Source organism: Rhinatrema bivittatum, chromosome 1 (genome assembly GCF_901001135.1).
Source record: "Rhinatrema bivittatum chromosome 1, aRhiBiv1.1, whole genome shotgun sequence".
NCBI classification, from domain to species: Eukaryota; Metazoa; Chordata; class Amphibia; order Gymnophiona; family Rhinatrematidae; genus Rhinatrema; species Rhinatrema bivittatum.
In genome coordinates this window covers 594,985,342-595,009,640 of record NC_042615.1, presented here as the reverse complement: position 1 = coordinate 595,009,640, position 24,299 = coordinate 594,985,342, and the positions used below count along the sequence as shown (strand labels likewise).

Genomic DNA, 24,299 nt, shown 5'->3' with positions numbered 1-24,299 from the left:
TCAGAAATTCCTCCAACTGCATGGCCATTATCACGGAGCGTAAGGTTTCCATGTGAAAGTGAGCTACCCTCAAATAGCAGTTGACACTTTCGAGATCCAAGATAGGATGAAAGGAGCCCTCCTTCTTGGGCACAACAAAATAAATGGAATATCGCCCCATACTTTCTTGAGACATAGGCACTGGAACCACAGCCTTCAACCGGAGGAGCCTTAGAAGCATAGATTCTACTGCCCGCTTCTTCTGTGGGGAGTGGCAAAGAGACACCATGAACACATCTTGAGGGATACTGCAAAATTCCAGTGCATATCCTGCTTGTATCACCTCCAGGACCCACTGATCTGATGTAATCTCGACTCACCACTGATAAAAAAAGAGAGAGGCGTCTCCCTATCTCTTGCTCCCGAAGGTGGGTTGTCAAACTTTCATTGGGAAGCTCGGGAGGATCCACCCCCCACCCCCGAGCCCATTCCTCTCTTGGGTTGTCTGGGCCAAAAGGACTGAGACCTACCGAAAAGCCAAGTCCTGAAAATTCGACCCTCTGTAGGGATGAAAACGCTTGGAACCCTGGAGACGACATCTCATACCAGAGGAGTGCTGCAACTGCTTTTTATCCTCCAGCAACAGAGGGACCGGAGATTCGCCCCACTTACTAGCCAATTTCTCCAACTCGCTTCCAAACAAGAGCGGGCCTTTAAAGGGCATTTTTGTAAGATTAGCTTTGGAGGCAGCGTCAGCTGACCAATGTCGCATCCATAGTTGATGCCTTGCCGCTACTACCGAAGCCACTCCTCTGGCAGAGGTATGGACCAAATCACAGCCCACATCAGCTAAAAAGGTGGTAGCAGGTTCCATAATGGCTCTGGAATTCACTCCAGAATCATCAGCTTCCTGAGAGAGAAGCAGACAATATCATGCTACTAGGGCGCAACAAGAAGTTATCTCTAAAGTCATCGCCACTACTTCAAAGTCTTGCTTAAGAATAGCCTCAATCTGCCTATCATGCACATCCTTCAGGGCTGCTCCTCTCTCCACGGGGATAGTCGTCCGCTTAGAGATGGCACAGACCAGCGCATCCACTTTGAGAATACGGAAATATTATCTCACCGCTGAATCCAAGGGGTACAGGTCTTCCAATGTCCAACTCCTTTGAAGCCTTCCTCTGGGGCTTCCCATTCAAGATTAATCAATTCCTGAATGCGTCCATAACAGGTTAAAAAACAAGAGGCTTTACACGAGGAAACCAAAATGGGATTCTTCTTTGGTTTAGACATGGTATCTGCACTAGGAACACCCAGCATCTTCAAGGTCTGGGAAACCAGGACCAGCAGTTCATCTCTATGAAAGAACTGCAACATGGTCTGATACAGTTCCAACCCCAGAGTAATTTTCCCATCTTCCAGGGAATCAGGATCTGCCTCATTATCAGTGCCATCCGGGTTCCTGTCAGGATTACCTGCAGCGAACCAAGGTGTGCTCTGGTGCCTAAACATAGGACTGGATGAGGGAGGAGCCACGGCTGAGGGTCTGACCTGACAGGAGTGGGCAAAGCTGAGGACTACGCCTGAAGAAAAGATTGCAAACCTTGAAAAAACTCCACCCAAGAAAAAGCAGCCAGATCCAGGCTAAACCCAGAAGGAACTGGTGTGAGGCCCACTGAACTGCCATCCCCTGCGGAGGAACCAGTCAAGGAAGTTCCAAGATCCAGCGTATCTCCAGACAAATCCTTAACCAGGCTAGGAGAATCCAGGCTTAGCAAAATCAGAGGAAGCCAACTCTCCCTGAGCCTCTAAACAGCGCTGACACAGGTTAGAGGACACATTAGGCTGAGATGCCCGAATATGACAGGCAACACAAAGAAAAAGGCGTTTAGGTTTCTTGCTCACCAGCGCCATCAGTGCACAGGCGATGGAGAATGTGCATCCAGCCAGTTCGCACTGAAAATATTTTAAGCACCATTTATGTGTACCAAAAGTAGGCACCCCAAAAGTAAGCGCCGCAAAAAACATACACACAAACTGTGCATCAAGGCCTGAGCGCACGACCAGCGCTTAAGAACATAAGAATATAAAAAATTGCCATGCTGGGTCAGACCAAGGGTCCATCAAGCCCAGCATCCTGTTTGCAACAGAGGCCAAACCAGGCCAGAAAAACCTGGCAATTACCCAAACACTAAGAAGATCCCATGCTACTGATGCAATTAATAGCAGTGGCTATACCCTAAGTAAACTTGATTAATAGCCGTTAATGGACTTCTCCTCCAAGAACTTATCCAAACCTTTTTTGAACCCAGCTACACTAACTGCACTAACCACATCTTCTGGCAACAAATTCCAGAGCTTAATTGTGCATTGAGTGAAAAAGAATTTTCTCCGATTAGTCTTAAATGTGCTACTTGCTAACTTCATGGAATGCCCCCTAGTCCTTCTATTATTCGAAAGTGTAAATAATCAATTCACATCTACTCGTTCAAGACCTCTCATGATCTTAAAGACCTCTATCATATCCCCCCCTCAGCCGTCTCTTCTCCAGTCCTAACCTCTTCAGCCTTTCCTCATAGGGGAGCTGTTCCATCCCCTTTATCATTTTGGTTGCCCTTCTCTGTACCTTCTCCATCACAACTTGTGCACCTAAATTGAGCGCGCAACGCGTGTGCAGAGCCAAACCACTGTGCACACCAACATCCTGTAGAGGGCAGTAAGGCATGCACAGAAGCACGTGAAAACATTGCCGCAGCTTATAATGCGGCACTCAGGAAAAAGCCTAACTGCGGGGCCTAGCCCATCAGCACCGCTCAACCCACCAGGCTGCCCAGTTTCCCTAAACCCCAGGGGTCCGGGAACGAACGTTGGAACAGCGCACTGAGCACAGAAACCGGAGGAAGTATTATAAACCCCTCTATACTGTCTCTGTCTTACAAACTTTTTTTTTTTTTTTTAAACTTACCCGAGCTCAGCTCTTACCCACCGAGTACAGAGATGGTCTCCGGCTGTGGGGGGAGAGGGCATGTGCCATCACCACCATGCTCGGCCTCCTGCACCCACTGCCTTTAAGCTATATAATCAGCTAAGTCCATGCTGGGAAACCCAGCTACCGGACCAAGGCACACATCTAAAGGACCACGGAAATCACCTCAGGAATTCTCAACAGGGGTAGGGACCATCTAGTATCACCGCAGGACAGCAGGGCTTTTCTTTTTCCATGTTAAATTCTCCTTCCAAATTCTGAAGCAATCCCCATAGGGAGATGCACGTCCACCGTAAGTTGGAGATGGAGAATACTGGCAGGCTGGGGTCACTGCAGGAGTATATATATACTGTGATGTCAGCTTGCTCCATCTCCATCTGCTGGCAGGGGAGCATAAACCCACTGGTCCTGAGTCCATCTGTTTACACGCTAGGAAATAAAATAGTTTTTGGAGGAAAAAACAACAAACGAGTCTGCTTTAAACAAATCCGGGTAGTGCTGCAACTTTAAATTTACTAAGTAAACTTAGCAATGTTTTGAGCGGTAAAATGAAATAAATACATAAATAGCCCTATACTGAAGGAAGGAAACGGTACAAGGTAGACAATGACCAGAAAGGAGTTGGAGACTCCAGTCCGTTTAAGTGAGAACATCAAACCAAAATGCAAAAGCCACTTATTCGGTGACCAGTCACTTCCAGCCTTACTGTGATGAGAAAATGCTGAAGTTCTTATGTAACAAAAAAGCCTTTGGGAACTACGAGACAAAAGCAAGGTGCTGCAGCCACACGCCAGCAGGCTCATGCACCAGAAATCTTACCGCTGATTAGCGTACCGTGAATTATTGCTCTCTATCACTTTTGGCAATTCAAAATGATAATCTCATGCAGTTCATCTTGCCCCCTTTAAAACAAAACCTGAAACCAAAATCCTTCCATAAGGAGATAGAATAATTTACCCCCCACCCCCCCTCATCCATTACCTTAAATTTCACAACATAAAGAATAGGGGCAAAGGTCTCAGTGTGGACCATGGAGGAATCGTGGGGAAGCCCCGTTACAATCGTTGGCTCAACGTAATTTCCAGGACGCTCTATTACCTGCAACAACCAACAAAAAGAAGAAAAGAAAAGGGATTATTTAGGTACATCAGGATTCAATTTAAAAAAAAAAAAAATCTAAACCCCCAAAAGAGCGAACTCTTTTTGGTCCTCTGGCTCGGCTCCTGTCCTGGTGCAGTGTGCAGAAGCAGCAGCCCAGGGGCACTGCTCCAAATTATAAACCTTCCAGCGACTCTTCTGCCTCAGGAAAACGCCCCTCCACTCCTAGCCAAAGTCTGGAAAACCAGAAACATCTCTCAGTGGGTGAACAAAAGGTGCTGTAGTGATGTAACCCCTCTTCCAGTCTCTCACTGGATATAAGGGGGGGGGCCCCACATGAGAGCTGCCGAGCCATTCTACATCCCATGGGGCTCCCTGGAATTCCTCCAGTTGGGGGGGGCGGGCTTTGCTTCAGGGCCTTGGAGACACTTTTAGGGTCTTGAAATCTGGATAACTCCACATCATATTGTGGCATTCCGCATTGTGGCATTATCGACAACCATCTCAACCTAAAATCCTTCAAACAAACAAACTACTAAAGATGGATTCTATAAACTCCAGGTACTTAAAAGAATCAAACCGCTCCTTCACGTGCGAGACTTCAGAACGGTCCTTCAAGCAGTTATCTTTTCTAAGATAGACTATTGCAATTCCATCTTACTAGGTCTACCTTCCGCTTCCATCAAACCCCTTCAGATGCTCCAGAACACAGCTGCGAGAATTCTGACCAACACCAGGAGAAGAGATCACATTTCCCCCACTCTCAAGAACCTGCACTGGTTGCCTATACACTTTAGAATCATCCACAAATCCATCAAGTCAACTAATCTCCAACTACAACTTGGTTATCCATTCTATTGTTTTACATATGTAAATTAATAACCTATCCTTTCTCTTCCTTCTCATCCAAGTTCTTATCACCCTGTTATATGTAACTGCCTTTTCAGCACCTTTGTTATAGTTATGTTTACTATGCACCCCTGTTTTATGTGAACCAGCATGATGTGACTGCTGTCTCGAATGCCGGTATATAAAAATTTGAAATAAATAAAAAAATAAATAAATAAATCACTATTATCCACAAGGCTATACATCATCAAGCAACGCTCGATTTACAAATACCACTCAGACAACACACATCCACTAGGCCCATCAGAGAAGCCTACAGAGGATCACTCCGCGTTCCCCAAACCAAAACCACTCACTACCTAACTTTCAGAGACCGAGCCTTTTCCACAGCCGGTCCTTCATTATAGAATTCTATCCCTCCGGATCTGAGACAAGAACCATGCCTACCGACTTTTAGAAAAAGGCTTAAGACTTGGCTATTTAAACAAGCCTTCCCAGATCCGAACTAAAAGATAGCAATTTTATAAGAGATAGCAAACTATACAAGAGACTTCACATTATAATGTAAATAATGTAAATAATGTAATCCTTACTGTTCGGCTCTCTTATTCTAATTTCTCTTCCCAGTTTAAGACCCTTGTTGTAATGTAACTTTTGATCTGCTTGCACTTGTTTATGTTTCGTTTCTTGTTCTCACCCCTTGTTGTATGTAAACCGGCATGATGTGGTTTCTAATCATGAATGCCGGTATAGAAAAACGCTAAATAAATAAATAAATAAATAAATAAATAAATAAATTCCAAAATGAAGAGACTTGCTTCACAGATGTGAACAGTAGTAAGTTAACAAAAGCTACACCTTGGTGATAATCTGTAAACAGTCACTCAAACTGTGCAAAGACATGCAGGGACCTGCCTTTACTTTAGATACCAATTCAGGCTACCCAGGATCTAAGCTCATTTCTCCTGAATTCCCTTTTGTCTTGCATTTCTCCTTGACTCCTTCATGAATGACTATATCTCTCTTGCAATGCAGAACCACAGGAAAATGTGCAGGGTGGGACACCGCAGATAAGAAGTGTATTCCCTCCTTTTAGATTTTCTATCCTTTCCCTCTTGATTCACAACTTCGAATCCTTGATCTTAGCCTGAGTAAGTGGGGAACAGCACCCAAGGATGTGAGGCTGTAACATAGCCATGACTCAGGTGGGTTCAGCCTATAGCACCCTACAAATATCCATTTATCAACCCAGCCAGCAGACTGGAATGTGCTAGCTCCACTTAGCCCATCTACTGCAGGTAGCCAATTTCTTTTTGTAAAAATATAATTGAAATATCTTCTGACAAGCACTAATGCAAAGCTGACCAATATGAACCTTTCTGGTGCAGAAAGCCCTGCCATAGAGACAGCATTCAGCCATGTCACGTTTATGAAGTGGGCCCATCCGACTTGAAGGGGACTGTTTTTAAAGCATTTCATGTTCTCTCAGCCCAGGTGATTTTCGGGTGTACCTGTCTTCATTACCACAGTCAGAGCTATACCACAGATATGGACTGCAGGTTTATCTATCTGTCCTGAACAATAGGTGAGAGTTAATTAAAAAAAAAGTGTAAGGTTTCTTTTTGCTTTTACTTCAAAAGCATTTGTTTGTAACTGTTGTCATTTGTCTCAAACTAAAACCTCTGAGGGGAAATTTGTAATTAATACCACACCTTTGAAGCTTATTACCAAGAACAGATCCAGGTCAGTGTTACAAGCAGGTTCTACTGGACTTGGGACAGAATGCCAATCAGAAGCTCCCCCTCCGGGCAGGAATCCTCCTGATCCTGATAATCCTAGGAGACATGGCTGCCTAGTATTTGACATATTTCTGGCTCCAAGCTCCAGGATATGGTACTTTGTGGACTCCTGCCGAGTCCAGGTGTTGTGCCATTTCTCTCATGCATATGGGCCTGGCCGGCTGTGTGCTTTGGCTGGTCTGGGCACAGTGCCCCACACTGCACCACTGCCACACTGATCTCCCACTTCCCAGCCAGGCTGGCTGCTCTGTTACAACTGCTGCTGCAATACAGGGTCCCACCAAGCCTCCGTCGGCGCAAGGACACCTACCCGGCTCCTCAAATGCACAATGATTACTAGTGCAGGTGCCTGAATGCAGGGACTCTGAGCTGCCACGTGCTCACAATCCCTGCAGCGACATGGCCCTACTGCTTCCCCTTATGTTGGAAGAGTGCCCAGGAGAGGGAGGAGGTATCATGGACGGTTAGCATACTGCAGCCTACAGTCTGATCCTTGGCTGCCCAGGACGGCAGTGAGGAATAGAGGAGAGTATCAGTGTGGAGCTAGGAGGTGTCACAGAAAGGAAAGCAAGATGGAAGGAGTGATGAGGGGGCGGCAGCAGGAGATTATATTGCTCCCTGCAGCTTGCCCACCTGGGTTGCTCCAGCCCTGAGAAGAAACTCTACAATTCACATTCAGACAACCTCAGTTTGGGTTATGAACTTCAGGGTGAAAGGTGAAGAGTATGCAAGGGAGATAGAGCTAACAAGAGTAGAACACTGCTAGAATTTTTAAAATACATTAAAAACTTTCCAAAGTCGCATAATCAAGATATTTAAAATTGAAAATAAAAAACGTTCGCCTCTTTCCCCTCATCATACTGAACTCTGCTCTTCCAGCTCCTCCTGACCCTTTCCCTGTTTTTTTGTTACTTTTCTCCTTATCTCCCTTCCCTTTCCACATCACTTCTCCCCAGGTCTCGCCTCTGCTTTTTCCATCCATCACTATGTCACACCTTTTCATGCTTTTGCGTCTCATCTACTTTTTCTCTCTCTCTAGCTCCATCTTATTCCTAAGGTTCACCAACCTTGTTCTCCCTTTATGGCAAAGAGTGGTCAACTCAAGAGCCACAAATAAGCCTAGTTTCCACGATATAGCAGAGTTACTTACCTGTAACAGATGTTCTCTGAGGACAGCAGGATGTTAGTCCTCACACATGGGTTACATCATTGGATGGAGCCCCAGTCCAGAACTTTGATCTCAAAGATTCTAGAACTTTCATACATGCCCTACTGAGCATATGCAGCTGTAGTCATCACCCTGCCCTCTAGGCAGAGTCCCTCAAGCCATGATATAGCTAATACATGGAGAAAGCAACCCCCAAGGGAGGCGGGTGGGTTTTGTGACAAGTGACATCCTGCTGACCTCTGAGAACACCTATTACAGGTAAGCAACTCTGCTTTCTTTGAGAACAAGCAGGATGGTAGTTCTCACACATGGGTGATTCCTAAGCAATAGGCTGTCCGAGTAGGAGAAAGCAGGAAATTGCACAGTGCTGAAAGCACCACCTCTCTCGCTTTTGCTTGTGAGGCAGCCGACCCACAAAGGGGTCTAGGCAGGAAAAGAGTTGGGTTCTATATAGAAAAAAACATAGAAACGACTGAGACACAAAACCCCCATGCATAGCAGGGGCGCCTAAGGCAGAGGAGTGATGCGAGTGCCAGCAAGATATGTACTCCGCATCACAGAAAACATTACAAGCAGGGTTTCAAATCAGGAAACCCTGATGATGACAGTAGGTCTGGAACCTCCTGGATACACGAAAAAGTCTAGAGATGTAAACAAGTAAAGGAGTCTTGGACGAAGACCGCATAATTTCCTTCGTTGCTACAAGACAACCGAAAAACCAACTGCGGCCCGAGAGCTCCCCAGAAAGAAACTACGGTCATCCAAAGGACAGAATGTCTCTGCAGAAGGATACCCATGTTTGGCTGACAGGCACAGTGGGCAGAAAAATAATCAGCAACAAGCGGCAGGGTCTGTGACAGACCCTACAAGCCAAAGCCCCAGACAAAGCTGACCATGCAGGACAGCATCAAACGTTTCAGGGGATAAAAGGCAATCCCTGAATGGGATCACCAGCCCAAATAAGTTAGGCCTGAAGTTCACCCATACTGCACCCTGTCAAGAGCAGGGCTATCCATTCAGCCTACAGGATAGTTCAGGTGAGCTGGAAGGAACTTTGGACAACCTAGTGAAGTAAGAAAAGCTAAAGGCAGTACTGGCCAGAACTTGGCAAAAATATAGGGAAAAGTAATGTATCTTTCCCTGCAGGTATACACTAAGATATACCATGAATGCCCTAGTTTTTCTTACCCTCCCCTCAACATTCCACCTGGAAGTCTGAAGGAGCAAAGAACACAAGGAGGCAGACCGCTGGACTGCAAAGGTAAGAAGTCTCTAGGTTGTATATCTCAACCCCAAGGGGTAGATTTTCAAACAGGGCGCCCTCGCGTACTTTTGTAGGCGCATCAGGCGCAAACAAAAGTACGCTGGATTTTAGTAGATACGCGCGTAGCCGTGCATATCTGCTAAAATCCTGGATCGGCGCACGCAAGGCTACCGATTTCGTGTAGCCGGCGCGCGCCAAGCCGCGCAGCCTACCTCCGTTCCCTCCGAGGCCGCTCCGAAATTGGAGCGGCCTCGGAGGGAATTCGCTAACGCCCTCCCCTCACCTTCCCCTTCCTTCCTCTACCTAACCCACCCCCCCGGCCCCGTCTAAAACCCCCCCTACCTTTGTTGGGGGATTTACGCCTCCCAAAGGGAGAAGTAAATCCCCGCGCGCCAGCGGGCCGCTGGCGCGCCTAGACGCGTCCCGGGGGCAGTTCTGGAGGGCGTGGCCACGCCCCCGGACCGCCCCGGGCTGAAACCACGCCCCCGGGCCCGCCCCCAAAACGCCACGTCCCGCCCCGAAAACGGCGCCCCGCTCGGCCCCGCCCCCGACACGCCCCCCTTGGAAAACCCCGGGACTTACGTGAGTCCCGGGGTTCTACGCGCGCCGGCAGGCCTATGTAAAATAGGCGCACCGGCGAGCAGGGCTCTTAAAATCCGCCCCCAAGCGAATAACCTCCTGCTGATTCCAGTAGGAGGTACTCACCGAGACAGAAACTTCAGCCTGCTTGGAATAGCTGAAACTGAAAGCTAATCCCCCAGGGAAAAAATTCAGAAACACTCCACTAACAGACAGGAAGCTGAAAATGCAGACCCATGTTGAACAAGATTTCTTCACCAGCCTGGAAACCCTAAGGTTACCAGGGCAAGGTCAGTGCAATTTCAGAACAGATTGCCAAGAACCTGGCTTAAGCATTAATACCTCAGCCATGATTACATATACTTTCCCCAAGGAAGCACTTGGTCCAGTAAATGGAACAATGTTGCATTAACTAGGACTCCCATGTCCACAGACGGGGTTAACCCTAAAATGGGGAAATATAGCTTGCAAGCCATTGCAACCAAAGAGCAGCATCTCTGTTGCAAGGCCCCTCATCCTCCAACTCCTCAACCATGAATTTGGCAATAGGTTGAAAGATATATTTGCCAATTAAATGGACTGGAACCCTCCTCCCTGAGGTAGGGCCCTGAGGCGAGAATGACTGGCAATAGTGGTCATCATCAAAAAATGCCCAATGACCTCATCAGGTATCAAAGGTGACTGCTGGATGGGAGAAATCCCTAACCTTCACCGGAGAGCTACTCTGGAATGGCTCCCTCGTGAAGTAGACCTGCTGTGCCTTAGGATGAGAAACCAAGAGTGACCGCCAATCATAAGTAGTGACATCCCTTCTCCAGGAAATAGAGAACCTGGGACTCCCCTTGAATGGGTGGACAACTGGGCATCCAGAAGGGAACTCATAAGGGTTGCCCTGGAATCCAGTCAAATCTCCCCTTCCCGAAGGGACAGGAAGGCAATGGGAATTGGGGCCTCCCGATCCCAAAAATTTTCAACTCTCCAGTTGATAGCTGAGTTACAATTGCTGATTGCGGAGGTTCAGAACATCCAATCTGCCACTGGCAGCTACCCTTAGATGGGGTAGGCCACCACAGTAATTATTGGAGGGACCCCAGCAAAAATGGTCCAATGACTGCCACTGCTATCCCCTGGTCAAGGCTCCAGTTCGGTGGTAACCTGCAAAGGATGGAGACCCAGGGGCTTCCACACAAAGAGGATTTGTTACCCGGCAGGGGTCAAAAGACCTATTCCTCTTACAAAGAAGGAGAAGACTCCCAACACTACCCTCCTGGAGTCTATTCCCCTAAGGGTTCAACCAGGAATGCAGTCCTAGGTCAGCCCTGTGGCTGCGGCACACAACTTGTTGTGCTCGCCACGAGGGAAACACACACACACCCATACTGTAAATGCATGCTGACTAGTTCTCATCCAGTTGTAATCCATCCTATGGATGGTGGCCCACCTACAATCCCACGGCACAGCAAGGACCAAGCACCGCCTGTTATTGGTTGCATGCAGCCAAAAAGCAATCACAGAGAGTGTGGTGACTCCTTCCTCACCAGCGCACCCCAATACTTTGTGGTACAGAACAGACAAGGAGGCTGATACCTTAATGAGACGATGGCACAACCCTGGCATAGCTGAGTATTGCAAAGACAGAGAGAATGCCGCCTACCATCGCCCAAGGCGCTTGGAGCAGATGTCTTGCCATACCCGACCATGTATGCTGCGATCCACTGTCACAGTGAATAGGAACAGTGTGATGACAGTGTCCCTAGTCCCACTGGGGCTCTGGTTACGGCATGATGGTGGGTGGCATTCTATGGCATTGCCCCCTCCAGTACTTAATAATGCTCCAAGAGGCTGGACACAGCCTTTGAAATTGTGTCGGGAATGGCGCACCGCCATTTCCCTCATGGAATGGCAGCAGTGAAGTCAATGGCGACCGACAGTGCCCATGGTGCTCTGCAGTCATGTCCTGCGACATCTGATCACGTCCACTGGTGCCCACTATGGTGACGGTGCCCGTAAGGTCAATAGCACTCTCACGCTCACCAACAATGGATCACATCAAGGGCACTAAATGATACTGTACCCAGGACATCGGAGCTTGACCGTGTCTTGATCAGTTCAACGGTATATAGCGCCATCCCAAGCGGACATCGAAAGCCAGCGGCCGAAAACATCAATGGACCGGTCTTATTACACTGAGGGTGGTCATGCACTTCGATGGCATCAAGGTTGCTCCAACACCTCAACATCATCCAGGGGGACAACGGTGCTCAAGGCAGTTCTGATATCGACGCAACAGATCAACAATGCGCTGGTCACAGATGTGCATGGGCAGCCTTTACTGTGCATGGCACCGAAGGTGCGACAGCAAGCTGCTTGCTCAGGCTCCTGATCACCCTCTCTCTCAAGGAGACTGCATTGTGATTACAGGCATCAGGAGGGGAGGCTACATCGTCCTGGGCTCCTGCCTGTGGAGACTAATTCTTTTGAATGTGGAGAGGATGAGTTCTCACCCCCAAAGGAAGAGTGTGGTCCTCGATCTCTTCACTGTCTAAACCTCTGATGCCGATTGATCGGTGAAACAACATGGAACTCCTGCCCGCGTGGAACTCAGGCGAGTCCCCAGGTGGATCACCCACGGACTGCATTCAGTCAGTCCTGCCAGCACCTGTCAAAGGTACTAAAACAGACAGAGCAAGGAGAGGACACAGATACTAAACTACAGGTGCAGTATTTATTTAATAAGGAATAGAAACAGACTCTGTCAGACTGCACAGCGACTAAGGCTTGCCATGTGGCTGACAGACACTGGAAAGAAGAGGAAAAAGGAAAAGAAAATAAAACTACCATAAGGGAAAAGAAAGAAAAACAGCTGCAGCTCTAGAAAAAAATCACTTACAAAAACTGAGAAGAGAGCAAAACTGAATATCATGACACACATGGCTCTTGTGACCACATAGCTCCTTGGAAAAAAAAGAAATTGAGGGACTCTGCCTATGGGGCAGGGTGATGACCACAGCTGCACATGCTCAGCAGGGCATGTGAAAGTTCTAAAATCTTTATGATCAAAGTTCCGGACCGGGGTGCCATCTGATGAGGTCACCCATGTGTGAGGACTACGATCCTGCTTGTCCTTGGAGAAAAAAATGTAGGCGCTCATTACAACTTATATACAGATGATGTTCAATTTCTTTTTCCCCTGAAGTCATCTTGGTCTCTCAATACATAATTTACATCTCTCTGTCTTTCCTCAATTTGTGCCCGGCTTAAACACAATCGCGTGCCTAACATTAAACATAGATAAAACAAATACTCATAAACATTTGGAAGAAAGAGATAATGTGCTTAAAATATTTCTAGCTAAAAGATCTATGCTGTATTTGGGACAAAAAGTCTGGTTTTATCCGGATGTCTCACCAGAGACACAGACAAGACGGAAGAAATTTCTAATTCTTGCTAATCAAGCAAGAACCTTTGGGTTTCAAGCTAATGTCAGGTTTCCTTGTAAATGTGTATTGAAAGTTGAAGGGAAAAAATTTGTATATTATGAGCCTGAGCCATTAGCTGAATACCTTGAGAGTCGAAGGAACCAAGGAATAGTGGCTGAATAATAACATCTATTGAATAGTTGGTGTATGAAGGAATCTCTGAGAATCTCTCTCCTTTATAATTGTTGCAGTTTTGTAATTGCTGTATTGTAATAATTTTGCTCTGACACTCTCCCTCCTTAGTTTTGTAATATGGGGAAAAGAATTAGAGTTTGAGTTCTTTTTTGGGTTGGGAAATGTTTAGGATAAAACAACTATGTTTGTTCAATTCTTACTCCAGCATTTATGGAAAAAAAGTTTGAATGTATCAAATACTGAAAAGTGCAAAATAAAAAAAAAACAAAAAAAAAAAAAAAAAACAAATACTCATCCTTTCACATCACTCCATAAGAACATAAGAAATTGCCATGCTGGGTCAGACCAAGGGTCCATCAAGCCCAGCATCCTGTTTCCAACAGAGGCCAAACCAGGCCACAAGAACCTGGCAATTACCCAAACACCTAGAAGATCCCATGCTACTGATGCAATTAATAGCAGTGACTATTCCCTAAGTAAACTTGATTAATAGCAGTTAATGGACTTCTCTTCCAAGAACTTATCCAAACCTTTTTTGAACCCAGCTACACTAACTGCACTAACCACATCCTCTGGCAACAAATTCCAGAGATTTATTGTGCGTTGAGTGAAAAAGAATTTTCTCTGATTAGTCTTAAATGTGCTACTTGCTAACTTCATGGAATGCCCCCTAGTCCTTCTATTATTCGAAAGTGTAAATAACCGAGTCACATCTACTCGTTCAAGACCTCTCATGATCTTAAAGACCTCTATGATATCCCCCCTCAGCCGTCTCTTCTCCAAGCTGAACAGCCCTAACCTCTTCAGCCTTTCCTCATAGGGGAGCTGTTCCATCCCCTTTATCATTTTGGTTGCCCTTCTCTGTACCTTCTCCATTGCAACATTCCCTCACATCTGACATCTGATGGCTCCAAAATCAAGATTTCCAGCCAAGCGCGGAATTTGACGCCTCTCTTTCCATGGAGCCTGACATAAAATTAGTTATCAGAAACTCCTTTATGAAGCTATGTATGCTACGGCATCTCCGTCCATTTCTCACTCCTGAAGATGTCGGACTTCCAACTTATGCTCTTAGATCACTTCAGATAATTATTCAGAATGCTACAGTGTGACTTTTTACGGGTACCAGATTATATGATCACATTCTGTCTTCCTTCCCACTGGCTTTCCATTCATTGGCAGGTCTGCCGTTACTATTTACAATCTTCACAACAACACTAAATCACCCTGGACATACTCTATGCTAAAGATTTGCACTCCCATCCGCAATCTTCGCTCCGCCTATCAGAACATACTCGATGTCCCTTCACTTAAAACTGCTCAATCGTCTGAGACCTGCGAACACGCCTTCTCAATAGCAGGGCCTATCTACTGGAATTCATTACCAGCTGCAATTCGTTCCATCAATGATCCAAAATTTTTCAAAACGTGCCTTGAAATCCCACCTGTTCAAGTAGGCTTTCAACACTCCAGATTAATTCCAGCCCTTGTCCTAGTAGCTCTACTATGTCTTAGCTCTGTCTCCCCTGATACTATTCCATCTGTACCAAATTTAGTAAGTCATTTTTATCTTGTATTTTGTGTTTTACATTATTATGTATGTTATTGTGTAACCCGCCCCAAACTATTCAGAGGGGTGGGATATCAAAAAATTTCAAATAAATAAATAATGAATGAATATGCATGGGATATATTTGCACACAATGGAGGCAGTGCAAGACAATCTCCCATCATGTATATGCATTGTGGATATCCTGAAAACTGGACCTGTTTGTGGCTCTTAATGACCGGGGTTGACCATACCTGATTTATGGTATTTATACCCTACCAGCCATCTTTCTCTTACCACATGTTCTCTTTCCTTTTCTCCCTCGCATCTGTTCCCCTCATGCCCCCTCTGACTTTCTCCCCTACCTCCTCATGCTCCCTTTGTCCCTCTCTCTTTGTGCCCCAGTTTTTTGATTCTTTCTCCCCGAGCTTCCCTCTGCCTCTTCCTCCCACCCTCTTTCCGTCCTCTCTCAGCCATGGCTCCCATCAGCACCTCCCCTCTTTCTCCCTTGTGGATCTCCACCCTCCCCCTCCCGTATCCCCCCCCCCCCTTTTCAGGGTTTCCAGATTTTTCAGCAGAATCAAGCAGTATAGCTTTTTAAAATGTTTACTGTAATAAAAACCAACACAAGGGGAAACACAAATGCCCCAAATCTCCTGGGAAGCCTCCGAGGTCGCTGAAATTAGGAGTCTAGAAAAACAAAAAGGTTATATGGACATTAAAGCGGAAAGAAGAGACTAGAGTTTATTAAATACTTCTATTTCCAATGACTGTGGCTAGCAGAGGAAAAAGAAGAAGAATGGTCCATGAATTAGCAACTAGTATGCTCTCCCTTACCTGGTGGAACTTAACCTCGCTCCCTAAACTCCTGGTAACAGTACAGAACTGAAAAATAGCAGCTCAGGGTCCTGTCAGAGTATAGATATGAAGCAAGTCAAACAACTTCAAAAATCATAAAACCTAACACAAAAATAAGCAAAGCCATGGTAAAAGCAGTATTTGGCATGGCTGTATAATTGTGCACAGATGTGAAGACAAACTGATTTAAGGCACTGATGGTTCTTTAAGTTTGTGAGGTTATCAGGACCAATAGTTTTGCTTTGACTGCTGTAGCTCTTTGCCGCCTCCCCAAAAGTTACCATCCTGTGCTGATGCATGGTTTGCACACTTGGTGATGCTGGCCCTGGGAGCAGTCAGGAGGTAGATCACTGAGTTAACATTCAGGAGATATTCTAGTCCGGTTCCTCTGCTCCTATTGTTCCTAGTTTGTCTTAAACTGGCTTTCTTGGTCAACAAATTATCAGTTGCTCTGATGTCTGGATCAGCATTAATTACCTTCCCTCCGTAGACCACCTTTCCGCCTTCCCGCTTAGCCTTATCCACTGCACCCAGGAACATCTGCACTGCTTGTTTAGTGTGGAGAGGCCCATACAATGTGTCAGCTACAAGTCAGACATCAGGAAATAAAATTAATTACTTCATTCATTTAAAAAAAAAAAAAAAAGGCATCAATGCTTCCTCTCCCCATTAGTAAACATAAGGCTGAACAGCTTTTGAAGCAGACAGCGTAATCAGATTGACAAATGAATCCGCCAAATAGCAGAAATTATTTAAGTGTGATTCAGCAGAACTGAGGACACCAATGTGCTGAAGGGGTCAGGCAGAGCTGATGTAGGTGCAGCTATTCTGCAGAAGCGTGGAAACTTCCTGGGACTGCTGAACTTTCAGCATGAATACAAGATGCAAAAATATACTCAAAAGTGTGCAGTTATCAAAAGCATACTCTGTAAGACATCTGGGGGGAGGGGGTGGGGAATTATCCAAAAATGCTCAGTGCTTCACCTAGGCATTTACATTTTAGGACGGCAGTTTGTCTCAAACTTAGGTGCCCCAAGCTGAAAATCAACTATTCCCTGCCCTCATCTACCCACCTACAATTAGATACTCAGCCCTATTCAGTTTTAAAAAGGGGCCGATTTAGGTGCCTAACTCCCAAAGGGAGGTGCCTAAACCATTTGAAAAGTGGCTTGGATCACAGAAATTGCTTTCACAGACACAGCAAAAAAAAAAAAAAATGTATGCCAAATATGCACAAAAGCAAAATTGTGTCCCAAAACTGATGTATCCAGAATACATCATAGTAATAAACAAACAGTAGGGATGTGCATTCATTTTCAAAAAAATGAAAAAAATGCAATGAATCAAGCTGTTTCATTTCATTTGAAAACAAAATGATTAGAAATGTGTTTTAATTTCCAAAACGAAAGGAAAAAAATATAAACAGAAAGCAAAAATACAACATGAAAAACCTCCAAAACAGAATGACAATTTTGCAGCTGTATATGCCTATAAAGTATGTACTACAGGATTTTATGGAGTATGTGTATTTTTCCACCAGGGGTTACTGTCTTTCACTGAATGTTTTGTCTTGTTTTGGTGGATAGCATAATCGCATACAAAGGCATTTCTTTACAGTATTACTGGCATCTAAAAATGATGCATGCAGGATTAAGTCACAAGACACGCCCCAGGATGTTAGATCTATAGCACCAAGGGGCTGTGGAATTATATTGACAAAAAAGTATTGGTTTTAAAATTTCTGAATAATAGAGGGAACTGAGCAAGGGAAGATGGGGAAAGTAAATGACACAGAAAAGGAGGGAAATGGGAGGTTTGTAATACACTTGGAAGGATGATGTGTTACTGGAATAATCGCCCTTTGCACTCTTTTCCATCTCCTTTCCATTCTTCATGGAACCAATTTCATTTTTCACCTTTCTGTAAATCATTCAGTATCATCGTGTAGGGTTTTTTGTTTTCCATAAATGTTTCAGTAACCCTTCAATTTACAACATTGCATTATTTTCTGAAAGCGTTTTATGTTTTTAACACATTTAGGTTCATCGTACTATACATAATGGTGACAAAATATATAAAAAAAAAAAATAATGCCACCACAAATTATGTGCAGTGCTAAATAACAAAAAAATTCAAGCAATTGGCAGGTGATATCACATTTACAAAATCAATTCTGCTGGGGTGAAATCAAGAGTTCAGGTACCTACAGTACCTGAATGTAATCCACTTTGAAGGGTCTGAAAGGTGGATTATAAATCTAATGATATTAATAATAATAAGGTCAACAAACCATCTCTGCTGCATCTCATGTTCTCCCAAAACCTTCATACAGGGTACCCTCAGCAGCCTGACTCACATGTTAAGTGCACTTAATTTACCTAACCTCTAAAATGACAAAACAGTATATAAAAAAAGCCGAGAAGTTACTGGTACATTGTGTAATGCACAAGACCGCGTAGAGCTGCAGGGCCTCCACTGTTCAGACTGGAAGCTCCAAAGAGGCCACGGGGACAGGCTCAAGCAATGCCACCTGGTCCCTCAGCAGACCTGCTCCAGCAATAGAAAAGGAGGTCACCAGGAATGACCAGAAATATACTCACGGTCCCAGGGATCTCCCACGCGCACTTGTGCATAGGCGTTCACAAGCTTTTCAACTATTTCATCGTGGATACGTTCGTGCAAGAACTAGAAATGTACAACAGACAGCATTTAATTACACAACCAAATAAATGCTAGGTTTCCCCACGTACCTTTTGAATTGAAAAGCTAAAAGTCTAAATAAATAAATAGACAACTGCAACATTCTGCCAGAGCAAAAGCCAAACTCTCTAAAGCATTGGGGTGTATCATGTGAACATGGGGGAAAACATTCAGCCTCGCCAAGAACGTGCAGACAGCCAAATGTTCAAGGAGCTGGATGCTTAAGGCGGACATTAAGCACCAAGCAATGGGTGCCTAAACGTTGGAGTGAATATTTCAAAGACCACAAGGAGTCCAATCTCAATACTAAAATTCCACCACTTCTGGCTAGCAGCGTTCGATGCTTGCTGACAGGGAACACTGCACTCAGTCATGTGGCAGACTCGGAATTACACTGACCTTTCCCGCCAATTCCTGAAGCTCAATCCAAAGCCTGAGGAGCAGCTGGACGAATGTTAATGTTATTTAGGCAGAGGAGAGAAGAAAATGGGAGGCAGTGCTGGGCTGGGATTCAGAGGTAGGAACCCTTCCTCCCAACCCCGCCCCCTCTAAAAAAAAAAAAAAAAAAAAAGCTGAAAATTTGCTTTTTTTTTTTTTTTTTTTAACAAGTAATTGGGCTACATTCAATAATTTGTCAGGCAATGCAATGTCTGTATCAAAGTAGGTAGCATCGGAGGCTATTTTTATTCTCCAGTGTGTGCATTGGACTAAAATCAGCATCTACATTATTATAAACTGCCAATTTTTTTTTCTTTACTCCTGCCTCCCTTTTCAGTCTTACTCCTAGGTCTTTCTTTCTGCCCTAGTACTTTACTGCTAATGCTTTCATTTATTTTTTTTATTTGGTATTTATATGCCACTTATACCAAGGCCTGCAGCAGTTCACAAAGTAAACACACATAATATAGTACATCAAAAACAGTAAGACATAACAAATATACTTCATAAAAATGGCTAAGAAATTTAAAATTAAAAATAAAAGCAACATCAGAGTACAGCAGATAGGATTGTTCAAGCACAAACTTTTAAAATTTCAACTTAAGAAAAGGCCTGCTTAAACAAATAAGAGGTAATTTTTGAAAGAGTTATGTGCATAAATGTAACATAATATCATAGCAATTTTCAAAAGCCCATTTACTCGAGTAAAGTGAATTTACTATAGTAAAACCCAGTTTTATCCGAGTAAATACTTTTTAAAATCAGGTTTAATGGTTTTTTTAAAAAGTTTTTAAAAATTTAGAACATTCAGTTCTCGAGCTCATACGGAAGCATGATCCAAAAGACAGGTGGAACGACAGAGAAAGCACATTCCCTTCTCACCGAAAGCCCGGCCTGCTTTTTAAGAGAAGGGCTGAGCACATTATAGTATAGTATAAGTGCCTGTAATATATAGAAGTACATTATATAAGCGCTGCATCCATCTGGTTCGGCAGATCCTTAAGTCCTTCCTTTATGTTATGTTCATGGTACACACCTCTCAGTGTGATGGCTGCAGAGAACTCTGGTAAGGATCCGCAGCTGTTCCATTAAGCTTGCAAAATGGGGAACAAAAAGGTTAAGTACGAGCTTCCAGAAACAAAGCTGCCAGTCCCTCTCAGGAAGGAAATACAATCATCAAAACATCCCGTTTTGGCTCAGATTTGTGTTTGTTTTAACCATCAACCGAATTATCTGGATTTATTTTGCTAATACGGCTGCTTCGATCGTGCAAAAGCTGAGCGCACCCCCTCAGCGTCCGGCGTGGAAAAGTTGGTGGCCAAGAACCTGGGAAGCCGCTTCTCCCACTGATACATAGTGTGTCCTTGGGCAAGTCATTTCACCCTCTATTGCCTCAGGGACCAACTCTGTTTGAAAGACCTCGGGGGGCAAGGAAATACGATTTACAATTTGCCTTAAGATTGGGTTTGGAAAGGTGAGTGATTAAATCCAAATTCAAAACTTAAAAGCCATACGTCAATACTCACCAACCGCCGGGCAGTCGTGCACCTCTGACCCGCGGTACCCACAGCAGCAAATAGAACAGACGGTGTCACCAGGCTCAGGTCCGCATCATCAAAAACTTTCAAAGCACAAAAAACAAAAAGAAAAAGATGTCAAAATGCAGCATACTACCACTAAACAGAGATTAAGAAATCCCAGAATAGCGTTAACAAGAGGCACAAAGAAAAATCTTGTCCATTCAGAGAACAGATAACAGACATGGCGCTTTGAAATAGTTTTCTTTTTAATATTTTTGGGTCTAATGACTGGGATATGGGGGCTGGCATCCAGTCTGTATGAAGGCCCATTAGCTCTACATGAATGTGTCTAACCTACTTGCCTGAGACGTGGACCATACATGCGATCGGCTCTCGCGTGTGAGGCATTTCTTGGTATTTACATGCAGGATTCAGCATAGCAATGAAGGGGGAAAAAGTATTCCTCTCTATGGCTCTCCCCTCTTACTGCATGCAGCAGACAAAACAATCTGAACACCCAGGGGTGCAAATATTGTTTAAAAAAATTTAGAGGCCAGCCATAATCTTTGTAACCAGGAAAAAAAAATCTTTATACCTTTTCACACCAAAAACGTTTGTACCTAAGACGCACCTGTTCGTACAGAGACTGATGCAGTTGTGCTATGTCCTACGCTATGCCCGGATATCACTGCCTAATCAGATTCAGAAAGTCTTAATCTTCCATGTCAAAGAGACAGCGGCTGCGTAGGGTGAGTATGCTAATCACGGTGATGGCACCCGGGAGGATCAGACGTACGAGGCACGTGCCAAAAGTAAGTCCACTTAGTGGCATTTGAGAGGCGGCACGGAGGGCTGTGGTCATAGGTGTCACGGATGCTCTTAAGGTAAAGAAACAATTTGGAAGCCACAAGCAGGAGAGAGGGAAGGGGGGGGGGGGGGGAGGAGAAAGAGAGAGGTCCAGTGATATTTAGAAAAAAAACAGCATGTAAGTCGCACCGTTGTATAAGAAGCACTGACGAAAATTTGAAAACAAAATGTCACATAACCTGAAAGATATCTGGATTTCTTGCATTCTGTTTTGCTTTGACTTTCTGTACTCTCCTCTTCCCTTTCTTTCCTGTGTTTCTTCCCCCTTCCATTCCATCCCTACCCTACCCCACTCCCACCTCTCTCCTCCCTTCTATCCCTCCAGCCTCTCCTCTAAATGTGCCCCTCCCCCACCCCAGCAGCAGTTCCTTGATCTGAGCCTGGCTCCAGATCCTCAGCCCCTGCTCCTATCACAGCTCCTTGGCCTTGGCAGTGGCTTCTTGGCCTAGCATATAGGCACCAAGTGACACATTTTAGGATTCTCATTTTTTAACCTTGTACCTAATTTTCTAAAAATTAGGCTTGATGAAACAATCTAAACAGGACAAACTATTCATGTGAATGGGAGTAAGTTTCCCCTATCCACTGCCATACAGGAATCCAGAATTCACAAACAGCTTTGGTTCTTTTGCTCTGCTGGTTAACCAATGTCATAATGCGATTGCTCTGAGACAGCAGATGTCTGCACCTCATCTCAGCACAACGCTGGAACTCCAAACTGTCAGCAAGAGAGGAGACCTGGCACCAGGTTTCTCTCGGGGCAGTGTCTCCAAATGGGTTTGGTTTTGTGCATACTATGATGGGAGTGACCTTCACTTTTAAGGCAGGATATGCTTAGTTCAATACTAAGTTCAATACTTAGTTTAATACTTAGTTTAATACTTAGTTTAATACTTAGTTTAATACTTAGTTTAATACTTAGTTCAATACTAATACTACTTAGTTCAATACTCTGTTTTATTGTTTAATGTAACGCCTTACTTGCGAAAGTTTTGTTTTATGGAAACCGACCTGATTCGATTATGTATATCGAGAAGGTCGGTATATAAAAACTCTAAATAAATAAATAAATAAATAAATAAATAAATAAATATGCTGGGTATGACCTCAAGCTCTCAAATTTATAGGCTGGTGCTCTTCTTTATGCTTACACATTGTGACAAAAAGAGCTTCACCCTTGAAGCTCAGAGAGTTTGACATGTATAATGATAGGAGAATACTACTGTCCACCTGGCCAAAATGATAAGACGGATGATGATGAAATGCTAAGAGAAATCAGGGAAGCTAACCAATTTGGCAGTGCAGAAATAATGGGAGATTTCAATTACTCCAAATTGACTGGGTAAATGTTACATCAGGATATGCTAGAGACGTAAAGTTCCTGGATGGAATAAATGACTACTTCATGAAGCAATTAGTTTAGGAACCAATGAGAGGGGGAGCTATTTTAGATTTAATTCTTAGTGGAACGCAGGATTTGGTGAGAGAGGTAATGGTAGCGGGGCCACTTGGCAATGGTGATCATAATATGATCAAATTTGATCTAATGACTGGAAAGGGGACAATATGTAAATCTATAGCTCTAACACTACATTTTCTTGATAAAATGAGGAAAATAGTTAGAAAAAAACTGAAAAGTGCAGCTGCAAAGGTGAAAGTGCTCAACAGGCATGGACATTGTTTAAAAATATCATCTTAGAAGCGCAGTCCAGATGATTTCCACACATTAAGAAAGGTGGAAGGAAGGCAAAACGATAACTGGCATGGTTAAAAGGTGAAGTGAAAGAGGCTAGTTTAGCCAAAAACTATCCTTAGATAAATCGGAAGAAGAATCCATCTGAAGAAAATAGGAAAATGCATAAGCATTGTTAAGTGTAAAACATTGATAAGACAGGCTAAGAAAGAATTTGAAAGGAAGTTGGCCATAGAGGCAAAAACTCATAATAAAAACTTTTTAAATATATCCAAAGCAGGAAGCCTGTTAAGGGAGTCGGTTGGACCATTAGATGACAGAGGGGTTAAAGGGGCTCTTAGGGAAGATAAGGCCATTGCAAAAAGACTAAATAAATTCTTTGCTTCTGTGTTTACTAATGAGGATGCTCGGGAGATACCGATTCCAGAGATGGTTTTCAAGATTGATGAGTCAGATGAACTGAACCAAATCACCGTGAAACTGGAAGAAACAGTAGGCCAGACTGACAAACTAAAGAATAGCAAATCATCTGGTTCGGACGGTATGCACCCCAGGGTTCTGAAGGAACTCAAAAATGAAATTTCAGATCTATTAGTTAAAAATTGTAACATCATTAAAATCATCCATTGTACCTGAAGGCTAGAGGATGACCAATGTAACCCCAATATTTAAAAAGGGCTCCAGGGGTGATCCGGGAAACTATAGACTGGTGAGCCCAACTTCAATGTTGGGAAAAATAGTTGAAACTATTCTAAAGATCAAAATCACAGAGCAGATAGAAAGACATGGATTAATGGAACACAGTGAGCATGGTTTTATCCAAGGGAAGTCTTGCCTCATAAATCTGTTTCATATTTTTGAAGGGGTTAATAAACATGGATAAAGGTGAAATGGCATATGTAGTATATTTGGATTTTCAGAAGGTATTTGACAAAGTCCATCATAAGAGGCTTCTAAGAAAACAAAAAAGTCATGGGATAGGAGGTGATGTCCTTTTGTGGATTACAACTGGTTAAAAGACAGGAAACAGAGAGCAGGATTAACAATTTTCTCAGTGGAAAAGAGTAAACAGTGGAGTGCTTCAGGGATCTGTAGTTTGACTGGTCCTTTTCAGTATATTTATAAATGATTTGGAAAGGAATATGATGAGTGAGGTAGTCAAATTTGCAGATGATACAAAATTATTCAGAGTAGTTAAATCAAAAGTGGACTGTGATAAATTGCAGGAGGTCCTTGCGACACTGGAAGATTGGGCATCCAAATGGCAGATGAAATTTAATGTGGACAAGTGCAAGGTGATGCACATAGGGAAAAATAACCCTTGCTGTAGTTACATGA

At 44.1% G+C, this 24,299-nt stretch overlaps 1 protein-coding gene across 1 annotated transcript in view; it reads right to left on the bottom strand.

The window, feature by feature from the left end:
- Positions 1–24,299, bottom strand: part of ALDH7A1 (aldehyde dehydrogenase 7 family member A1) — a 93,268-nt gene that overhangs the window by 16,182 nt on the left and 52,787 nt on the right. The window contains exons 11-14 of the mRNA XM_029619431.1: positions 20,408–20,502; positions 18,344–18,428; positions 16,221–16,327; positions 3,947–4,063 (exon numbers count right to left, since the gene is read on the bottom strand). Of these exons, the coding sequence (XP_029475291.1) occupies positions 3,947–4,063; positions 16,221–16,327; positions 18,344–18,428; positions 20,408–20,502 (404 nt within the window). The remainder of the gene's footprint in view (positions 1–3,946; positions 4,064–16,220; positions 16,328–18,343; positions 18,429–20,407; positions 20,503–24,299) is intronic.